At 44.4% G+C, this 23,342-nt stretch overlaps 1 protein-coding gene across 3 annotated transcripts in view; it reads right to left on the bottom strand.

Moving 5' to 3' along the window:
- btbd11a (BTB (POZ) domain containing 11a) overlaps positions 1-23,342 on the bottom strand; it is a 56,938-nt gene that overhangs the window by 7,123 nt on the left and 26,473 nt on the right. The window contains exons 2-10 of one of the 3 annotated variants that reach the window (XM_061667763.1): positions 17,401-17,553; positions 12,327-12,573; positions 9,604-9,756; positions 9,189-9,354; positions 5,289-5,378; positions 3,351-3,452; positions 2,369-2,462; positions 880-1,015; positions 557-792 (exon numbers count right to left, since the gene is read on the bottom strand). In XM_061667763.1, coding sequence (XP_061523747.1) covers positions 557-792; positions 880-1,015; positions 2,369-2,462; positions 3,351-3,452; positions 5,289-5,378; positions 9,189-9,354; positions 9,604-9,756; positions 12,327-12,573; positions 17,401-17,553 — 1,377 coding nt within the window. The remainder of the gene's footprint in view (positions 1-556; positions 793-879; positions 1,016-2,368; positions 2,463-3,350; positions 3,453-5,288; positions 5,379-9,188; positions 9,355-9,603; positions 9,757-12,326; positions 12,574-17,400; positions 17,554-23,342) is intronic. The other 2 variants (XM_061667764.1, XM_061667766.1) reach the window with 2 other exon arrangements.

The following is a 23,342-nucleotide window of genomic DNA, read 5'->3' as shown; positions in this document are numbered from 1 at the left end:
ACGAGAATAACAACGACAACGTCTTCAAAAATGTTGGCCCCCGAATGAATGAGAAAATGTTCCGCTAAAGCTGACACGAGCCTTGCTTACGTCAGGCGGAGGATGAAACGAGCGCAAAATGCAGCATAACTACAGCAACTTATTGATGATGATGATGACGACAGTACAGTGGTGCCTCGAGATACGAGGTTAATCCGTTCCGTAATCCCTCTTGTAACGCAAAACACTCATTTTTCCCCATGAATATGAATCGTTCTTTGCAGAGGATAAGGAACAGAAAGTGTAATATACTGTCTGTCTACATGTGCGATACATCGTTCGTGTTCAAATATCTGTTGCTTAAAGCGTAATAACACGGTGCTAGTTTCGGTAGCCCGTCTATGCCTTTTTGCTTTGTGTGTTAGCATTAAGCTAAGTTGTGATGTTGTGACGTGAGTTGATTTCACTGCCAAAAAATCCCAAGTGGAGTGACTCGTATCTCCAGGCGCTGCTGTACGTTGTTAGCATAGCACGCGTGGGCGTACACGTGCGCGACGATGCCGGGCGTTAGTCTGACCTAAGCTGCGGATGTCGATGGTGATGTCCACATGGCCGTGCTCGGCGCTATGGTACATGGCCTCTCGCAGCGCTCGCAGCTTGGCCTTTCCTGGTCGCGGCGTCCCGCCGCCGCCGTTAGCTTGAGGGGCCGAAGACTTCTGCGCGGACGCCGAGCCCTCGGCCAAGATCTCCTCCAGGGAAAGAACGTCACCTTTGTCCTTGTCCGACTGGGACAGGAGCTTCCGGAACACGTTCCTATGACCGCAAATTGCACATTTGTCAAAACCCTGCAGAATATCACAAACGAAGAAGATTTCTTTGAGGGATTCGGGTTGGGGCGACCTGTGTCCGTGCGCCGCCGCCAGGCTGAAGGAGTTCATGTCGCCTAGCGGCGCCGCCGAGATGCCGTTCCGACACGTCGTGCCGATCATGGGGTCCGCGCCTCGCTCCAGCAGAAGACTCACCAGCTCAAAGTTACCTGCTCAGGTGGCAAAAAAAAAAAAATTAATAAATAAAAAAATCTGAATAAAGTTGTCATATACTGCCTGGAGTTCCATTATTGTAGCCGGGAGGGCGCTTTGCGTTCTCTCTCTCTCTCCGCCCTCCCCTTCTCTGTTTTCAACACCCGTCTCCAATCAGCCTTATCACCACCGGTATATAAACCTGCCTGCTCCAGGAAACCCTCGCCGAAGTATTGCAGTTACTTTCAGTGGTACCACGGCCCTTTTACCTCCCGTAAGTCACCCTATTCCTCATTCCCTTTTTGACACCTGTGTCTCCTTGTTCCAGTGTGTTCCCCCCCCCGGCCCCCCCACCCCCGTGTTCCTGATCCACGTAATTCATGCCGCCAAGCCAGGCGCCTGTCCGCGCCGCCACCTGCCAACCCACCAAGGACCACCGCCATTACCTTTCATCAATAAACTATTCATCCTTTCACATTTGCCAGCCACTCTCTGTTCGTGTCCAAAGTCAGAATATTAAGGAAAAAGTCAACATTTTCTGAGGATGACAAATGCTGACGAACATGTTCAATTTTACGAGCTACAGTCAGAATATTACCAGATAAAAAATAGAATTCTACAGGGATAAAGATGGAAAATGACGCTATTTATTTAGTTTTTATTTTACAACAATAAAGTCAACATATTTTGAAAAAACAATTTAATTTCATATGGGGATATAGTTATAGTTAAGATGTGAATATTTATTTATTTTTATTATCAATAAAGTCAAAATACTACGCGGCCAAAAAGTTACAAGAAATAGATTTAATTTTCGACAATAAAGTGAGAATATTACATGAAAAAACACATACAATTATAAGACTAAAGCTGAAATATGAAGAGTAGTTCACCAATTATGCATGGAGTAATCAGATTCAAATTTATTGTGCATTATTAAATGCAATAACCTTCAATTGTCTGGCAACCAGTTGAGGGTGTACCCCGCCTCCTGCCCGATGACAGCTGGGATGGGCTCCAGCACGCCCGCGACCCGCATGAGGAGAAGCGGCTCAGAAAATGGATGGATGGAAACGCAATAACATGCATGTGAGGTGCAGGTATTGTTTTTGTCCACTTGGAGTCACTATCCCAACGTTCTATTGTAGTATCTGTGACTTTTGAGTGAACTATATGTAACTCTATGTATTCCATATTTTCCTTTCAGTGATTGTCTAGCGTTTCCAAGAATGGAACCAGCCAGCTGATCCCAACGCGACGCAACGTCGCACTGCAGGTCCCAAGTCAAAGCCAACAGTTAACGAGGTGCAACCGGACCGTCCGCTCGCGCGGAACGGAGCGCGAGCGGAAGGTGTCGCGGTGCTGCCCACCTGCGGCGGAGGCCAGCTGGAGCGGCGTCTCCGTGTAGTTGTCGGCCCCGTCTTGCAGCGAACCCTCCACGTTGGCCGCGTTGTCCAGCAACAACTGAAAGCACCGACAGGGCATGAAAAAAAAAAAAAAAAAAAAAAAAAGGAAAGAAATACACAACATGGAAATGTTCCTGTCTTTAGAACATTTTGGGAATCTTCTGGAAGCATTGCCATCAATGTGTGTGGAATTATGGGGACACAATTGGTGGATTTGGAATGCACTACAGATGAATATTAATCCATATAGAATATGCCTAAATAATGATGAATGATTTTACTCTTTATCGACATACTTTTACCATAATTCAAGAAAAACGGACACCCTGCGGAGGAAACCCATTTCGGCGCTTGTATCCGGGATCTTGTTCTTTCGGTCACGAGCCACAGCTCGGGAGAGGGAAGTCTGGGCGTCCATGCTAGAGCTGCTGCCCCCGCAACTCGACCTCGGATAAGCGGTAGAAAATGGATGGATGGCTGGATAATATCTATCAATCCATCCATTTTCTGTACCGCTTATCCTCACTCGGGTCGCGGGCGTGCTGGAGGACTAATTATAATATCCATCTATCCATCCATTTTCTGAGCCGCTTCTCCTCACAAGGGTCGCGGGCGCGCTGGAGCCAATCCCAGCTATCATCGGGCAGGAGGCGGGGTACACCCTGAACTGGTTGCCAGCCAATCGCAGGGCACAAACAAACAAACAACTAATTATAATATATGATATATATTTTATCGTATATGTAGATGTGAGGATAAAACTCTCAAACCTTTAAAAATACTCAAATTATAATTCAAAGCATGATTGCTGTTGTTGTAACACGTGTTCATAATAATTATAATTGTGCAATATTTCAAAGCTTACTACATTCTTTGGGATTTTCTGCATTTCTTTCCTATACGGGACAACAGTCGGCCCTCATTCGGGCGTCAGGGGTGTCGCTACCTGCACGACGGGGGCGTGCCCGTGCAAGACGGCGAACGTGAGCGGCGTCCCGCGGCGTGCGTCAGGGTAAACGGACGGGTGCTTGTGCACTGTGGCGGGCACCTGGGAAGTCACATTACACGTTAACATAGGCCATCGGGGTGGGGGGGGGGGTGGGGGGCGCTAGCGGGCCGGCCACAAGCAAAGCAGTTGCAAGAAGTAGCAGGCGTAGCGTTGTTTAGATTAGCCGGAAACGGTCGCCGGGGGTTACGTCTACTTTATGGTTAATTTTTATTTTTTGATATTTGCAGAAGCCAGTGCTAAAAATATTAGTATTGCTAAAATGTGTTAGCAGTCAGTTAATATCAGGTGACACCATTCCGCATCCTCGCTAATCGAAATACTCCCTTCCTGGGCTCTCGAGGCTTTTTTGTGCGTCCGCTAATGATAGACACAACTAAACTTTCTTTGACGGCAGATTTTCTTTTTTTTTTTTTTTTTTTTAATTCAAGGGGCAAGGAACTGTGGAATTTACCCTTTAGATGACCCCTTCAAAGCAAATTGACAGACGTTCTGTGTTGACCTCTTGAGACATTTTTGTGGGTCTACTTATAATAGACATTCTTACCAAATTTTAACTTGCTTGGTGAACGCGTCTTTGGGGGCTAAATTAAAAAAGAAACTCCAAGGGGCAATGACCCCTTTGATGCCCACTTCAGAGCAAAGTGACAGACCTCTCGTGTATTTCTGACCATGGGTTTTTCAGACTTTTTTTGTGGGTCTCGTCATGATAGACATGCCTACCAAATTTCAAATTGGTATGTCAAACTGTCTTCGGGGGCTACATTAAAAACAAAACAAGGGCACATTGTAGATACGGTTTTCCACAGAGGGCCATTACGATTCTAAAACCATATCAATGTTTAATCGCCTCATCATATTATTACACATCGACAACAAATTGATGGATAACTAGTTTTGAAATCAGAAGTCAAGGATAATGGTTTATTCAACTATTGTTCAAGTAACTGTAAAAGGGGTTTGGAGGCAAAACATGCTTACAATCGTTCATTGCTATTTATTACATATGAATATTATTTCAAATTATTGAAATATAAAATTTGGAACAGATTTTAGCAAGAATGATGGAGGTTGACACACATGATTTGCTTTCGTGGGCCACATAAAATGCTGTGGCGGGCCGGGTCTGGCCCCCGGGCCTTGAGTTTGATGGCCGTGCCATAGACGGCCACTTCAAAGCAACATGGCTGACTTCCTGTGTGTTTTTTTTAGGCGTGGGTTCTTGAGGCTTTTTTGTGGGTCTGCTCATGATAGACATGCCCACCAAATTTCATGTTGCTTTGTCAAACTGTCTTTGGGAGCTGAATTTTTATTAAAACAATGTTATTCAGCGGGCAAGGATCTATGTAAATGATACCTAAGATGGCCGCTTCAAAGCAAAATGTCCAACTTCCTGTGTGTTTTTAGGTGTGGCCTATTGAAAACTTTTTCATTATTGAAACTTTTTTGTGGGTCCCGTCATGATAGACATGCTTACCAAGGTTGACGTAGCAAGGTCAAACCGTCTTCGGGGGCTGGAATTTGATGTCAGTGTAAGCGATTTTATTTGTTGTTGTATTTGGGTGAACTGCTGATTTCAGCGCACACTTAAAGAGATGCAATGGTCAAGTCGACTATGAGGTGACAGCATCCATCACATTGGACGTCCGGCGACTCGTTAAACACACTTGTTTATTAAACGTGCAGCGTGCTCTCTGGACTGCGGCGGTGATTCACGCGCACTCTCGAGGAATGCCGACGATGCATGATTGATGAGCGGCAAAACAAACAAAAGAGCCCCACGCAGCGACGTATTTGTCACGCCGCACATTTAAGCGGGGCTCATCGCTCGAGCGGCAGGAAAGCGGCGAGCGGGAGGAACGGCGAGAAGCGCCTCACCTCGCTGTTGATGTCGGCACCGGCGTCCAGGAGCATTTGGACCATGGCCTCGTCGCCACGCACGCACGCGTACATGAGCGGCGTCATGCCCTGCAACACAACACACACACACACACACACACACACACACACACAGTTAGTGAGTGTGTTAGGAAGGATGGTACCGTTTAATTTTTAAAGGTATATTTATCCATGGTCTGATTTTTGGGTGTTACAGTCTGCTTGCATTTAGGCCAAAATTCGGTCTGTTTTACTATAAAGTCAAGACTTTTTTTCTTGTGATAAGACTTTTTTTCCTGTAAAATTACAAGGTTTTTTTCTTGCTAAATTCAGACAAATTTTCTTGGTGCATTAGTATTGTTTTCTTGTACAATTTGTAGCATATATCGGTTTGTATAAAATCGTAATTAATTTAGGAGAAAGGAATAAGCCAGAAGCGAAGAATTACTTCCGGTTCCGCGTGATTTTAAGTTTACGCGCTAAAGTCAAATTATTTTCTCTTGAAAAGGGTACCACGTCTCTTTTTAGACGTGTAAAACTTCAGGACAAAGTGACGAAAAACCTCTATGTCTCGTAATCTGAAAGTTGCTGCAGGAATTAGATAAAAGTTCTCTCTTTTGTTGAGCCCAAACACACACAAATGATACAGGCAGTGGAGTTTTAAAGAACATTGAATGAGATCTAACAGGGGAATCTACGGGGGAACAATGCAGAGAAAAAGCAAAACAAAGGACAGACGAACATTGGTAAAGGAGACTGGACTTGTGATGTGAGGGTGGAAAGAGCTTGCGGTGACAATGCATAGAGCTGGGGGTTCCTGTTCTCGTTAATTTAAACCCAAATATGCACCAATCTGTACTTTAGTAGACCGCAAGTTGGATTTACGTCGCATGGAACACAATTCAGGCAGGCTGGTCGATCTCCCGAATGTATATTCGGTTGGCCAACAGATTTAACCAGCAGATATTCAAATACGGAGAAATACAATCCCTCGTGACATTTGTGTGGTGATAGGCACTGGGAAGATTCATGCAAAGTTCGAAAGAAAATGTCACGCAACATTCAAATTTGGTGAAGCTATGTTTGCAGTAACTCTCAATAGCTGGGCGGAATAACTCTCCACCGCCTGTGGGTGTCGCTCGTGTCCCATCCATTGTCCCAGAGGTCTTCAGTTGCATTTCAAAGGACAAATGGTCCCTTTGAGCTTTGATCTTGGCATGCGGGACCAGCGGATTTTCAAGCTTTTTCGGTCGGTATCTTGAGCTCTGCACTCGGGGGGTCTTCTGACGACTGGGAGTCCAGGTTTCTGGGGTAGCTGCTAATTGATTTAAAGTCCAGGTGAGAAGTCAGGATTCCTGGTCTCTGGTTTTGATGAGCTCTTTCAGACTGGCTGGTAATTCATTCAGCGTCCGTGCGAGATAAACCAGCCATCCCCGTGACCGTCTGTCTCGGCAGGGAAGCGGAGACAGGGATGCAGTCCCAGTCCGAGGTTGGGGGTCAAGGTGCCATCTGGAGAGACCATGTCCGTTACAAATTATGTTTCTCATGAAATGTTGACTTTTTCTCATAATTTTACAAGAAAAGAATCAGAATTTCATGAGTTTTCTCGTGAAAACTTTTTTTTCTTGTGTAATAAAAAAAAAGGCGGCACGGTGGCCGACTGGTTAGAGAGTCTGCCTCACAGTTTGCATGTTCTCCCCGTGCCTGCGTGGGTTTTCTCCGGACAGTCCGGTTTCCTCCAACATCCCAAAAACATGCATGCTAGGTTAATTGACTACTCTAAATTGCCCGTAGGTGTGACTGTGAGTGCGAACGGTTGTTTGTTTGTATGCACCCTGCGATTGGCTGGCAACCAGTTCAGGGTGTACCCCGCCTCCTGCCCGATGACCGCTGGGATTGGCTCCAGCACGGCCCGCGACCCTAGTGAGGAGAAGCGGCTCAGAAAATGGACGGATGGATGGATGTTTGTTAAAATTTTGACTTTTTCTTGTCAAATTATGACTTTGTTCCTGTAAAATGATAATTGTTTGTCCTCAAAAAATTAGGACCTATTCCTTATGATATCACTTTTTTCTTGTAAAATTAGGATCTATTTTATCCTTGGGATATTCTGAATTTTTTGTAAAATTATAATGACTTTTTGCTCGTGAAAATCAGAATTTGAATGTAAAATAGATTTTTTTTCTTGCATATCGACTTTATTGTGTCATGTTTTTTTCTCTGTATAACTAAAAAAATATTTCCTGCATAATTATGACTTTTTTTCTTGTAAAATTAAAAAGTTTTTTCATGATTTATTTTCTGTTGAAAAAATGACCCGTGAAATAAAAAAAAAATGTTAGCGTAAAATTGGCATTTCCTTCCTTGTGAAATGATTTTTATGACTGTTCTTGAAAAACGTTATTTCTTGTAAAACTATGACTTTTATATTCGGAAATTCAGACATTTTGCCTTGTAAAATGATGCCTTTTTCTTGTGAAATGTGGACTTTTTTCCTTGTGCAACAAAGGTGGCAAAAAGGATTGGCCTTCGTGCCATCGGCGTCTGTGTTTCCCGCGTTTTTCATGGCCCTCCAACACATCCCGCTTCAGCCAAACTTCTGTTCCACTGGATTAAATGTTCCCCCATCAGGTTGACTCATTGCTTTGGCTAAATCCTCTCGATCCTCACTGTGTTGCGCCACAACATTCTGCATTCAAATAGCTTTGTCTTTATTTTTATTGTGCAAGTGGCGGCGACAGCGAATAACTGGCAATCGGAACGATCACGTTAATTATATGACTGTCCTGTACATTGCACTATGTGTTATTGTGGGCTTGTTTTGTTTCAATTCTGTGGATTACTTCTTGTTATTGTTTATTTCTAATGGGCAAGATGGCGGTTTTGAAGAATAACTGGCGAGGGAAGCCATCTCTTTCGGCAAGTGAAGGGCCACTCGGGCCTTCTGCTCAACCACAAAGCCGTGGAAGACAAACACTTGTTTGCGTGGGTGACTGCGACTTGGTGGCGCATACGTTGGCACGCGCCAGGAGAAGATGCTTCGCGTTCTCAACTCTTTGTGGTCTCGTTCCCGAAGCCAAACGGAATGAGTGACAGATAGCTGAGAGGCGACGTTGGCAACGTGGCCAACACTTTCCCTCCTTCCACTCGGTGGCACCAAAGACATTTTGTTAGTCTAATATTATAATTGCGTGAAGCAGAGTTGAACGTTTTCAGAAAACAAGAGAAAAAAAACTCAACCAACAAAAAGAGTCCAGTTGCCTCACTTCAACCTTTGCGGATTACCATGACCTGATGACTGACAATCTACACACACACACACACACAGATAGAAAACACTATTTTTATGCAAGCACATTGGTATTTTTATATTGCTATTGTGCCAGTGAGTTGAAAATGTCTTAGACAATGATGCTAACGGGCTCATGATTAAGGAACAAAGAAGTACGGAGGTTGAAAAAACATTGTTTTTGTTCCCCTTCGTTTTTTGGGTAGCACTTGAATCTGGGGTCCAAAAGCCCAAAACAATACAATAGAGTGGAGCCCCGCTATTCGTGGGGGAGAGGGACCGCGCCAGATAGCGAATAAGGAAAATCCGTGGACAATTAACGGCCATTATATTTGCATTGGAAACATTTTCTTTTTCTTTTTCTTTTTTTTTAAACCCCACAAAATCTTGACTACACGGAGATAAACCACCAATCACCATTTTCGAGGTTGGTTCCAACCCCAAAAAGCAAAAAGCCAAAAAATAATACAATAAAATAGGGGAGAAAAAAAAAAAAAAAAAAAGAAAGAAATTGAAACAAATCCAATATATATGTGAATATGGTGAATCCGCAGGTGCCAAACCGCAAGTACGCCGTATTGAATTTGGCCCGGCGGGGGTCGGAGTCAGACCTGCTCGCTGATGCTGTTGATGCCGTCGGGTCCCAGCAGGTTGACGGCCTGCTTGACGAGGTCCGTGCGCCCGCAGTTGAGCATCCTGAAGCCCAGGTCCTGCAGGAACTTGACCTCGCTGGACGCAGCATCCAGCTTGGACGCGCCACACAAACAATCCTCCGCTCTGCACACACACATCAATCCAGTACACACTGTCAATACATCACTCCACAATTTCATTCAAAATTGCAAATACAACTCCCTTACTGGAAGCATTTCCTGAATAAGACTTGACTTTCAATTGATGAAAACGGTAATAAAAACACATTATAGTGCCCTCACTATAAGCATGTTCTCCTTCCTCCTGGACCTAAACCTTTAACTCAAAGTTCCATTTTCTGAAATTCCAGCATCCAAAATCCTGAGAGCTCACCTGATTTGTCTGGGCTCGCAGTCGACGCCGGGCAGCATGAGTCGGGCGGCCTGCCGCACGTCATCGCTGTCCACCGCCGGGCTGCGGCGGTGCTCGGCGTGAGCCACCGCCACGCGGATCCACTCCATTAGCGGCGGCTGCACGGCGAACGGCCTGCGGGGCGATGCAAACCGTGCGCGTCAATAACGCACCTTGCAGAAATCGCGCTGCATTGACTTCCTCATTACAGCTACCCATAAAGGCAGATCCATATTCATAAAGTATATTTATACTTACTGCGGGAAGGGGGGGGGGGGGGGGGGAGACAGAGATGCAAAAACTGTTACGGGTGGCCTTTCATCAAAAGTAACGCTACGAGCTTGCCTTCATATTTCTTCATCATTTAATTGCAGTGTGTGCTTTACATCACTCGTTTTGTCTTCTAGTTGGAGACATATTTTGTTTTACTCGTTTTGTCTTCTATTTTGTTTTATACAACTTAAAACACTTCCTAGTTCTCTTGAAGATCCTGTAAAGTGAAGTCAGAGCTTTGTTTCTAAATAAATGTTTGAAAACAATTGTTGAAAACATGCAAAGACGAAGAACGATGGAGTACTGAATTGTGGAGCTTTAGCGTTAAACTGTTTTCCACCATTTCAGGTTTCCTCAATTTTGGGGCGTGGCTAAAACAGGACATTTGCAAAGTGCCATTAGCTAACTTAACCATGCCTGCGCCTCAAAAAATTAATCTTCCCGTCAGAGAGTTTGCTGACGTGGCCCCTTTAGAGCACCTCGTTGTTGGCCGTGAGTGCATGCACATCATTCAGTGAAAGGTGGAATAGCGAGGGCGGGGGGGAGTCTGACTTCACAGCCACTGTGTGGAACGGGGCTTCGGCCTCGTGTGGTCACTTTAGAGTGCCTCATTGTCTGACTTGAGTGCACGCATGTCACAGAGAAAAGGCGGAAGAGTGAGGTCAATTCTTTTTTTGAAAGTCTGATGTGACAGGGCTTTGGGCTGCTTTAGAGTGCCTCGTTGTCACGAATATTGGGATATATTCCAGCCACCGGAGGCTTTAGGCGGATATATTTTGGTGTCTCAACCATGTAGTTGTGTGTAAGCATATGAAAGATGCTTGACAAAGTAGCCTCTGTTTTCCAGGTCGTAGAAGCGCTATTTAATTTACAGTTGAAAGCAAGTCATTAACTAGCAAGGTTAGCTCCTTCCGCGAGCCAGCTTGAACATCAGCGGACAACAACATCGCCTGTTTAATTCTCTGCGCGCTACAAAACAAAAAAAAAAAGAATTACACATGGTGACACTTCGGAAGCGGGTAAATAAATTATTGACGTGCGCAGCATCTGCTGCGGAGAGGAGTAAACAAAGATGGCCGCACACGCGTCGTCATGATAAAATGGCCTCCAACGTGCATGTGCACGCGTGTGTGTGTGTGTGTGTGTGTGTGTGTGTGTGTAAATATCCCAATGCACGCTCATCATCTATGGAAAAAGACACCCGGGAACAACATTAACATTACAAGCTACGCTCCCTCTGGCTCGGGTGGTCGAATTAGAGCACCACACACACACGCAAACAAATACAAACACAGATACACATAACACACATGCACTATCACGTACGCACGCAGGCAAAGAGACAGACATACACGCTGGAAGTCAAGTATAAATGTAAAAGAGTTCGGAGATGCAGAAATGAAAAAAATACACGACCGCGACTATTTGCCTGCCCCAAATTAGCTGGACCTCATCTGGAATTGTCTTTCATCGTCGGGTCGCATTTTGGGCCCGTCTTCAATTCATTGTTGCGTAATGAAGCTTTCGCATTCACATTCGTCTTTTCTTCTACTGCTCGGAAATGGCCGCAAAGAAAGAAACACTACACGGATGTCAGTCAGCAAAGGCACAAGCGACAATCACAAATCATTCAAAATTATAAAAAGAATTATAAAAGGCACATATAAAAAACATTTTTCAAAAATCTGAACAATACAAAAAAAAAGACGACACTGTATGGATGTTACTAATGAAAGGCACACGGTCAATGAATAAATGAAAAACAAAAACAACTATATATATATATATATATATATATATATATATATATATATATATATATATATACACATATATACATACATATATATACATACATATATACATATATATACACACATATATATTCATACATATACATATATATACATACATATACATATATATATATATATATATATATATATATATATATATATATATATATATATACGTAAAACATATATAAATACTAATAATACAAAATATATGGAATTGTAATTTTAAAAGGAAATAAATAAACACTGCAAAGGCACATCCAAAAGAGAAACATAAAAAGTAATTGAAAAAAACAGTCAGAAACTAGAACTGCAAAAGAAGACAAAATTTAAAAAAATAGACAAATCAAATTTTTTTTAAATAGTCGATTAAACTGCAAAGGCAGACAAATGACAATATGCAAACTGAATAAATAATAATTACAAAATAAATAGTGCAATGTTGCCAATAATCAAAGAAAGTAATACAGCGGACCACCGGCCAACCATGAATAGTGAAAAGCTGTGAATAATTGACACCCATAGCTGCCATGAGAAAAAAAAAAAAACTGCGACTAAGCAGGGGATCGGGTTAAAAACAATTCCGCGAATAAGTAGGTTTGCGTGAATAACGGCGATAGGTTCACGTGTCCTTACCTCTCCGTGTGCAGGCTGACCTTGGAGGGCTCCACGTCGGGGTTCTCCCACTCCATCTGCGGACAGTGCATGAAGTAGCACAAGGTGTACAGCGCCTCGGGCTCCCAGTGGATGCCGGCCCCGGCGGCGCCATCGCCGCTGCCGCCGCCGGTGGCCGTCTTGTGGTGGCGGTGGAGCGGCGTGCCGTTGCTGGTGTTCTTGATGTGCAGCGGCTGTAGGTGGTGCACGGCCCGCGACACCAAATCACCTGAGGGGAGACAAGGCCGGGTCACGTGGGAGGATAAAGAATGCTTCGCTGCAATAGGATCGCTAAAAGTGAGACCCCGGTTGACAACAATCTCGCCGCGTGACTCATGGCCGTCGAGTCAAACAGTGACGCAAGTCTTGTGATTCAAGTGGAAGTGTGCTGTCGTTATTGCCTCCTACATAAATGCACCTCAAGATATACAGTGGCTACGGAAAGTATTCAGACCCCCTTCAATTTTTCACTCTTTGTTATATTGCTAGCGATTTGCAAAAATTATTTAAATTCATTTTTTCCTCATTAATGTACACACACACCCCATATTGACAGGAAAAAAAAACAATTGCTGAAATTTTTGCTGATTTGTTAAAAAACAAACATTGAAATATCACACAGCCATAAGTATTCAGACCCTTCCCAGTGACACTCATATTTAACTCGGGTGCTGTCCATTTTTTTCTGATCATCCTTGAAATGGTTCTACACCTTCATTGGAGTCCAGCTGTGTTTGATTATACTGATTGGAGTTGATTAGGAACGCCACACACCTGTCTATAGAAGACCTTACAGCTCACAGTGCATGTCAGGGCAAATGAGAATCATGAGGTCAAAGGAACTGCCTGAAGAGCTCAGAGACAGAATTGTGGCAAGCCACAGATCTGGCCAAGGTTACAAAAACAATTCTGCTGCACTTAAGGTTCCTAAGATCACAGAGGCCTCCATAATCCTTAAATGGAAGACGTTTGGGACGACCAGAACCCTTCCTAGAGCTGGCCGTCCGGCCAAACTGAGCAATCGGGGGAGAAGAGCCTTGGTGAGAGAGGTAAAGAAGAACCCAAAGGTCACTGTGGCTGCGCTGGGAGAAAGTTCTAGAAAGTTAACCATCACTGCAGCCCTCCACCAGTCGGGGCTTCATGGCAGAGCGGCCCGACGAAAGCCTCTCCTCAGTGCAAGACAAATGAAAGCCAGCATGGAGTTTGCGAAAAAAACAAAACACTTGAAGGACTCCAAGATGGTGAGAAATAAGATTCTCTGGTCTGATGAGACCAAGATAGAAATTGTTGGCCTTAATTCTAAGTGGCATGTGTGGAGAAAACCAGGCACTGCTCATCACCTGTCCAATACAGTCCCAACAGTGAAGCATGGTGGTGGCAGCATCATGCTGTTGGGGTGTTTTTCAGTTGCAGGGACAGGACGACTGGTTGCAATCGAAGGAAAGATGAATGTGGCCAACTACAGGGATATCCTGGACCAAAACCTTCTCCAGAGCGCTTAGGACCTCAGACCGGGGCCCAAGGTTTACCTTCCAACAAGACAATGACCCTAAGCACACAGCTAAAATACCGAAGGAGTGGCTTCAGAACAACTCCGTGACTGTTCTTGAATGGCCCACAATTTTAAAACATTTAATATTTTTTCTATCAGGTTAATACACATTTCGACAAAAAAAAACATTACTTTTTTCCTTGTAATAGTCAGACTTTAGTGTTCATATAATATTTCTCTCAATTTAACAACTTTATTCTAATCAAATTAAAAATACAACATTTATTCTACTATAGAGATTCTGTTAATATAGCCTCGTGACTATCTCATAAAAGGTTAATCGCACAATTTTATTCCCATAGAATTCCATTTTTCTCACAATATTCAGACTTTTTTCTCATAGAATGTATATTTTATTCTGGTCAAATGTCATTCATTCCTTGCAACATTGCCGGACGTCTTAAGACCGAATTTGACATTTTCCCCCTGTAAATGGAGGCAAAAGGTAGATAAAACGTGAAATAAATGAAAGCTTCCAGGGGGCGAGCTTGACTCCATTTGATCTTTTTTTTTTTATTTTTTTTCTTTGAGTTGCTCAAGGTTGTTGGTCACGCACGCCGTCTTTCCAGGAAGCGGGCCTGGCGTGCAGATAAAGAGAGCAAGCTGCTTCCCTGCTCGGCTGGAACGCGTCCAATCCTGGCGAGCGTGGCAAAAAAACGCCGAGAGGATGGTGGCCGCAAATAACAACTTTGATTTTTAACGAGACTAACTGCTAATGCCTCCCTTGATGAAGCGTCGTGTCGCTTCATTAATTCTTCTGCTGCCAGTGCTTGTTTTTTTTGGTTGTTGTTTGTTTTAAGGGTGTGCTCTGATTCGCTCAGCAAAATAAAAAATAGGGTGCTATAAAACAGGGTGCTAGTGCATTTGCATGTTGGTATAATTGAATCTTATTTCTCATCTTCAATAAAATATCGCTAAATGTGACGGACTTGGAGCACTATTGCGCTAAAGTAGTTGGCCTCCTGTGTGTGCACGTGTGTGAGTGAGTGCGGGGTCAACAAGCAAGCGTGTAATCCCCGCTGACAAAATGCGGCGAACCGATCGCAAGATTCCTCCGCCGTCGTCCGTCAAGGCCCCGCGGCGGTGGGTCCAACCCCCCGGGGCCGCATTACACATTCGGGTGGGGGGGACTATTCGTCACGCTCAATCACGGGACATGTCACCATCCTCATAGTCATCACCATCATCATCCTCATGAGCTCCTTAAATGGGGATTCATCACGCAGACATGTTGGATATGGAACATGAGACGGTAGCTGGGTCATTTATTATTCGGAGTAATATTACCATTTTATTCTTGTAAAAAAGACCAATATTTTAGAGGCAAATGTATTTTTTTCTTGTAATTCTTTTCCCCCATCATTTTATTTTACTATTCAGATTTTATGAAATCATTATTCTTCTTTGTAATATTCTGACTATTCCTTTAATTTGACTTTGACTTTAATTTGTATTTTTTCTCATAATATTCGCACTTTTATAATTGGAAGATGTATATTTTCTCTTGTAATATGACAATTTTATTCTTGGAATTATAGTTTTTACAGTGCAATTATTTCATTCTCATAAAGAAATTCTTGTAATATTACTATGACTTTTTTTCATTAATTTGTCGAAACCAAAAAAATATTAATTATTGACATAACTATTATTATGTGCAGTTGTTGTCTTACTGTACCATCACTTCTTTAAAATTTTAACTGGTTAAATAATTAAAATTCCATCATTCATGGCCTAACATGACATTTAAGAGTCCAAAGTAAGTCCGCAGTGTCAGCATAGAACAATACATCTCAGCGTTTTCCTGTCTGATGTATATTTTGTGGTGGGGGGAGAGGGGGGGGGGCATTCTTGTTTGGGATTAATGGATTCATTGTTTTAAGTGAACCCTTGGCAAGCGTGGCCGCCGCCAGATCTTTGCCGCCTGTGTCGTCCTTGCGCTCGCTCCTGGAAGGCCGCCTTTACGACACATGCCAAAAGGATTGTAGGGGACGCGCGCCAACAAAACTCCAATCCAACAACACAAACACGAATAAACTGCAAATATGACTGAGTAGTATCATTAAAATCTACACCCAAGGACGCTTCATTAGATACACTTGAACAATTGAATGACTTGAAAACCTGAGGTTTGACTTATTAGAGTCTCGTGTATTATAGGTATTCATCCTTTTTTGTGGCTCTTCTCATGAGAGACATGCCGACCAAATATCATGTTACTATGTTGAACTAGTTTTGGGGGCTGAATTATCGAAATAAATCCAAGGGGCAGGGATCCCTTCAAACCAAAATGGCAGACTTCCTGTGTCTTTTTGGACATTGTTTCTTGAGACTTTTTTGTGGGTTTACTCATGATAGGCATGCCTGCCAAAATTCCCATTGATAAGTGAAACTGACTTCGTGGGCAGGATTTTCAAGACAAATATGGGGGGGCAGCTACATAAAAATAATTGGAATCTCATGAGTTGATGCTACTTCATCAAGTCAATGATATTTGAGAGGCGAGTAGAGAGAAGTCTCATTACTCCAGAAAGACACTCCCAAATGTCTCTAAGGTGCTTAACAACCGCGTTTATGTTTATAGAACAGCTCATAAATGCCAAGCCTGATACTTCTATCATTAATTAAGCGCAGGTCAGTGGAAGCAAACATTTTGCAATTTCAGCTGCAAAGCCTGTTTCCCTAGGCAACATGAAATTTGGTAGAAATGCCAATCATGAGTAGATGCACATAAAGTCTCAAGAAAACATGCCACAGGAAGTCTGCCATGTTGGTTTGAGGTCGCTATTTTAGGGGTCATTTCCAGACATCGATGCCCATGGATTTTTTTTTTTTTTTTTTTCAACCCACAAAGCCAGTTTCACATAGCAATATGGCATTCGGCTTGTCGATCATGAGAATACGCACAAAAGAGTCTCAAGAAAGCCATGCTCATTGCTTTGGATTGGCCACTTCAGTGTCATTTCCGATCATTTCTAGCAGTCCTTCAAAGGTGATTCCTCCTAGAGATTTCTTTCAATCGCGACTTATAACAAAGGAGACCTGTGAGGGATTTGAATTTCAATCATTGCGTGTGGGTGGAGCATGGCGGAAAAGTTAGATGACTGGCGATAAAATAGGAAAGTCAAATAACTCAACTCTAAATGTCACTTTTCAACATCTGCGCACCCTGTCAGGCATGCGTTTGCTTGCAGCTTTGATTCTAGTCTACATTTCCTTCATTTTGAATGTGTCACATCAAGAAAAATGAAGCGTGGCAGCATATAAAGTCCAAGATAATGAAAAATAGATGGCCTGGAGATGAAAGGCGACACATGCCGCTGAATCTCTTGGCTGTCTACGAGTTGAGAAGCTCTTCCATTAGAAGAAGCCATTACAATCCCACGAGAACATCTGGATAATGGAGATGACGTGCTTTAAAAGCACTCGGAGGAAAAAGACGTGTGAACAAGTCTGTTTATTTCCTAATTTTTTTACACTCGAATGTCACCACGTGATACTCACTGAGTTCAGCGATGCTTCCCACCCGCGTGGCAAGCAGCGACTGTTCCACGGTGCGGAGTTCAGCTTGAGTGTAGCAGCCGTGACCTTCGCCTCGGCCCGAGCGCTGCTGCTGATCCCGGTGGAGGTTCAGACTCTCGGGTAGGCTCAGCACACCTGCGGAGACACCAGGGAGAAGGTCAGGAACAGGATGTTTGGAAGAATAGGCCAATGAGAGTTGCGTGGAGGTGAGGCAGGAAGTTCCAGGAAGTTCACAGAAGTCCAGCTCCCGTAAGGACTTGCTGAAGAAAAACCACGCAAGCGGGGAGAGAACATTAAAATGTTTATTTATTATCATCTTGACCATTCTCTGTCCAATAATCAACACAAGGCTCTCTGTCTAGCCTGCCCCCTTCAGCTACCCTACCACTGCACTTACAACCCAACAACGCAACTTATCTTGGCACCTTTCTCCAATTTTCACAATGGAAACACTAAAACAGACGGTGTTATCAAACTGTACTGCTCGGGTGCCACTGATGAGCAGACAACCAGAGGATTAAGCCACAAGTTCCTCTTAATCTGATATCTTACGTTAAACACCACAAAACACTTTTATTCTGTCAAACTGCGCGGCTTATAGGATGTTTGTTATCAACGTGACTCCAGAATTTAATCCCCGTGCAAACATGCACACAGACTATGCAGCGCGTAAGCATTTACTTCTTGTCTTGGGGAAAAGTGCGGCGTAAACAACATTTGGAGTCAATCCCCAGAAGTGAGTTTGGAATTCAGCGAGGAACGTCGGCTGGCAAACGCAAGCAGCAGGAATTCCAGCAACCTCTCCCTGAAAAGTCCCAGCGAGGCCTCATCAAAAAAACATTCCGGCATCAGGAAGATTCGATAAAAGTATACAGCATTTGAAGGAAACTCATCAAACTTTGCCGCCATGCTGTGCCCACACGCAATCGGAAAAGCCTTTTCAGACATGGCTTCTTGAGACGTTTTTGAGGATACACTCAATATAGACATGGCTACTAATTTTCATGTTCCTAAATCAAATTGTCCTCAGGGGCTGAATTTTAAGAAAGAATCCTGGGGGCAAGAATACCTGGAAATGCCCAACAAAATGACCAGTTGAAAGCAACATGGCACATTTTCGGTGTCTTTTTGGGCATGGCTTCTTGAAACATTTTGATGGGTCGACTCATGATAGTCATGCGAGCTTCAGGGGCTGAATGTTCGAAACAATACTGGCGGCAAGGATCTCAAGAAAAAAAGCAAAATGGCAGACTTCCTGTCTTTTAGGGCACATCTTCTTGAGAATTTTTTGTGGGTCTACTCGTGATAGATATGCCTACCAAGTTTTATGCTGCTAAATCAGGCTGACTTCAGGGGCTGAATTCCCCCTCCAAAAAATTTTCTTTGTTATTCGTATGGGGAACAAGCATCCATCCATCCATCCATTTTCTGAGCCGCTTCTCCTCACTAGGGTCGCGGGCGTGCTGGAGCCTATCTCAGCAATCATGGGGCAAGAGGCGGGGTACACCCTGAACTGGTTGCCAGCCAATCGCAGGGCACATACAAACAAACAACCATTCGCACTCACAGTCACGCCTACGGGCAATTTAGTCTTCAATTAATGCGTGTTTTTGGAATGTGGGAGGAAACCGGAGTGCCCGGAGAAAACCCACGCAGGCACGGGGAGAACATGCAAACTCCACACAGGCAAGGCCGGGGATTGAACCCGGGTCCTCAGAACTGTGAGGCTGATGCTCTAACCAGTCGCCCACCGTGCGGGGAACAAGCAGTAAGGCATAATGGCTTTTTCCTGAGGTTCTATTTGATGGCAGGCCAATCCCTCTGGAATGCCGGCTGCATTTGTTCACATTGCACCTTTGAAAAATTTAATTCCTTTTTCGCCGGGATTACTGTGTCGATAAGCCTCGTCAAGGTCAATTAGTTCACAACGATCCCCCGTCTTGATGACGTTCAACTCGCGACTGCGTCAAACACACAGGCTTTCTTTTTTCCACCTGCAGGAATCGATTCTCTCCATGAGGAGTGCGGCAATCCCTCCGAAAACCCCACCACCGTTGAGAAAACTCTCCCGGAATATTAACAGGCAGTCGCCATGGCAACAGGCGATTGCACTGTGATTGGCTCAGCAGGCCTTAGTGTAAGGGAAGCACAAACACAATAAAAAAGACCCTCACAGCTGCATGCATGGATGGGTGAGCACAATGAGCTTCCCCTTGTAGCAGTGCTCCTAACAGCAGTATCCTTTAATAATAACAATAAAAATAAATCAATAAATAGTTTTTCGAAGAATTGTCCCTTCAATCAATCCATTTCAAACCCAACTCGGTTGCTCCCTCAAAGGGCTGCGGAACGAAAGTGAAACAGGAAGCAAAATTACACGCTGAAACCTTTCCAGGCCTAACACGCTTGTGCCTCAGAAAGCAACCCAAGTAATAAAGGAACTTTGGGAGGCGGTAGGTGGAGCATTACTGTGCTATTGGACATTGTGAGGCCATTCCAAAAATAAAAAATGTAGGAAAATGTGGAATTGACATTGAAATAAAAGGTTGCTGTGGTAACAATGACTAAAAACAAAACATCTCCTCGTACACAAAAGGTGAAGCCGGAAAAGCAGGGTGACAATCGTCATGACACAATTCGACACGTTTGGGGACATTCGGAGAGGCAGCTACAGCTTTTCGTGCAACCGCCATGCAACAAATGCGCTTCCAGGTCAACGGACAACCAGTCACGAAGGTTGGGACGCTGGTTGAAGTCCGCTGCTGTGATGGCTGACACCCCCCAGGCTTCTTTGGAAATACTACAGTCAGGAAATGGTACAAAAATATATTTTACCCGAGACAATGAAATTCCAGACCAGTGTTCAAAGACGAAAAGTTATTTTTCCCCATTCTGGGAACAAATCAATCTCAATCCTGATGAGTGACAAATGATCAAAAGTCCTTTTTTCACCATCCATGGGGAAAGGATTATCATTCCAGACTCGTGCACAATGACCAAAAATCCTTCTTCCTATTCTGGAATCACAAAATTCAAACTGCAGACCAGTGTCCAATGAAAAAAAAAAGTCATTTTCCCATTGTGAAGTCAAAGAAATCTCTTTCCAGACCAGTATCCAATGACCAAAAGTCATTATCTCCCATTCTGAGATCAAGCAATTCTAATTCCACACCAGTGTCCAATGACCCTAAGTCATTTTCCCCCCATCCATGGGAGCAAATAAACCTCATTCCAGATCAGTGTTCAACAACCTAAAATCCTTTTTTCCAATTCCAGAGTCAAAGGTATCACATTCCAGACCACTATCCAATTACCTAAAAATGTTATTCCCAATCTAGGATAGAAACATTCTCATTCCAGATCAGTGTCTAATGATCAAAAGTCCTTCTTCCTTTTTCCCAAAAAGGAGTCTAAGAAAACATCATTCTCGGCCAGTGACCAATGACAAAAAACTTTTTCCCCCCCAAAAAATGATCATTCCAGACTAGTGTCCACTTACCTAAAGTCATTTTGAAACTGCAAGACTAAAAGTTGCACACAGCAATGAAAACAAAACCTCCTTGAGGGAGGTAACGATGCTAACGGAAGTCCTGACAGTAGCATATCTGTGCAGTTAAGACGTAGTTCATATTCTTTTTGCTGTTGTCAGCACTACGGCGGCAGGGGTGGCAAAATTCCGGCCCCTGACAGCTTAGATGCTGACTGAGGTTGAGGGGGCGGGAGAAGGGGGGTGAGGGTCGAGGTCTCGGGCGGACCAGCGTCCGGGCCTGCCACTTACTGTCACCGTGACGATGCCCAGGGGGACCGCGGGTGACGCCGCACACGTTAACGGAGGTGTCAGGTGCGCTGCCGACTTTCGATCGTTCATCCAATCAGACGCATTATCCAATTGGAAGGCGGTCTTGGACTACTTTCCCACCAGGAGACAGCAGTGATGTGACAGGAGAGGCCCCGCCGGCGTGGCGTTTCCTGGCAGGACTGATGGACGCTCCAAGCAGAGGAAGCGTCAAACTGACACATCAGGTCTGATTCTTCCCCGACGACAATTCCTGCACGAGAATTAAAGCTGGAGACCATTCCTGGAACTCGCAGCCACAAAAAAGGGGGAAAACTATGAAGTTTTTATCAGGGGAATAATTTTTATTTGAATATAAATGACATTTTAACATTTTAAAATATATCGTAACCAAGTGACATTTGTTTTTGTTATGAAGAAGCATGCAGGACAAGGGTCGTGAACCCGGCTGTACAACTGAAGTGTGGTGGGATAAATTATGTAAATTATAAAAGTCTACAGGACGAGAGTATAAGTGAGGGGATACACAAGCGATTTGCATATTCATGAGTTATTTGTCGCAGTAAGTGACCCCACACTCAGTGAGTCCTAGAGTGTGTGCCTGCGGATACATGCAAGTGAATTGACACCGTTTTACATGTACAAATACTGACAGAAGTGTCCTGTAATTGCTGTGGCCACACCACGGAGGCTGAGGACCCCACCCAATCAATCGAGGGGCGGGATCAGGCCCAGGGGTCCACCCGAGAGCAGCCCGGCGGACGGGACACGTCCCAGATCGAGGGACCAAGGGCGGTCCGCCGGCCCCACCAAAGCACCCCGACAACTGGCCACCCAGTGGGGGCCGCAGGGAGCCAATGAGTGAGGTATTTTCCTGGCTTTAGTAATAACTTAATTGAAGCTGTGTTCATGTGGCTACTAATTATACCTTTATTGTTTATCTCATTTGACTGTTCTGAAAAACAGAGGCGCTAGTATTGGCCAAAAATGTTTAATGAATTCAACTGGGATTCCGACCGGGCCAGGCATCTGTCCCGGTTGCATATTTTTTAATACGTTATGTAATTCTGTTCGGTCGTTCGAAGATCCGTATAAGATGCGATAAAAATTGTAAAAAAAATCATTTATTTCTAGCGGTGACACCTCACCAGGGAGGCGTCCGGGAGGCATCCTAATCAGATGCCCCAGCCACCTCATCTGGCTCCTCTCAATGCGGAGGAGCAGCGGCTCTACTCTGAGCCCCTCCCAGATGACCGAGCTTCTCACCCTATCTCTAAGGGAGAGCCAGGAAACCCTGCGGAGGAAACTCATTTCGGCCGCTTGTATCCGGGATCTTGTTCTTTCGGTCACGACCCACAGCTCGTGACCATAGGTGAGGGTGGGAACGTAGATCGACAGGTAAATAAAGAGCTTCGCCTATCGGCTTAGCTCCTTCTTTACCGCAATGGACCGATACAAAGTCCGCATCACTGCAGACGCTGCACCGATCCGATCTCCCATTCCATTATCGTGAACAAAACCCCAAGATATAACTCCTCCACTTGGGGCAGGATCTCATCCTCGATCCGGAGAAGGCACGCCACCCTTTTCTGACTGAGGACCATGGTCTCAGATTTGGAGGTGCTAATTTTCATCTCAGCCGCTTCACACTCGGCTGCGGACTGCTCCAGTGAGAGTTGGAGATCACGGCTTGATGAAGCCAACAGAACCACAGCATCTCCAAAAAGCAGAGATGTAATACTGAGGCCACCAAACCAGACCAGTCTATGCCTCAGGTGCCCCAAGTCCATAAAAGTTATGAACATAATCGGTGACAAAGGGCAGCCTTGGCGGAGTCCAACCCTCACCGGAAACAAGTCAGACTTACTGCCGGATATGCAGACCAAACTCTGACTCCAGTCGTGCAGAGACCGAACAGCCCGTATCTGGGGGTCCGGTACCCCATACTCCCGAAGCCCCCAACCCACCCCCCCACCCCGCAGGACTCCCCGAGGGACACGGTCGAACGCCATCTCCAAGTCCACAAAACACATGTAGACTGGTTGCGAGAACACCCATGCACCCTAGAGGACCCTGCCGAGGGTGATGTCTTTAACATCATATGGGCTTTTCGTTAATATAATTACAA

The sequence above is a fragment of the Phycodurus eques genome, chromosome 22 (genome assembly GCF_024500275.1).
Source record: "Phycodurus eques isolate BA_2022a chromosome 22, UOR_Pequ_1.1, whole genome shotgun sequence".
NCBI lineage: Eukaryota > Metazoa > Chordata > Actinopteri > Syngnathiformes > Syngnathidae > Phycodurus > Phycodurus eques.
This window is presented reverse-complemented; position numbering and strand designations above follow the sequence as displayed.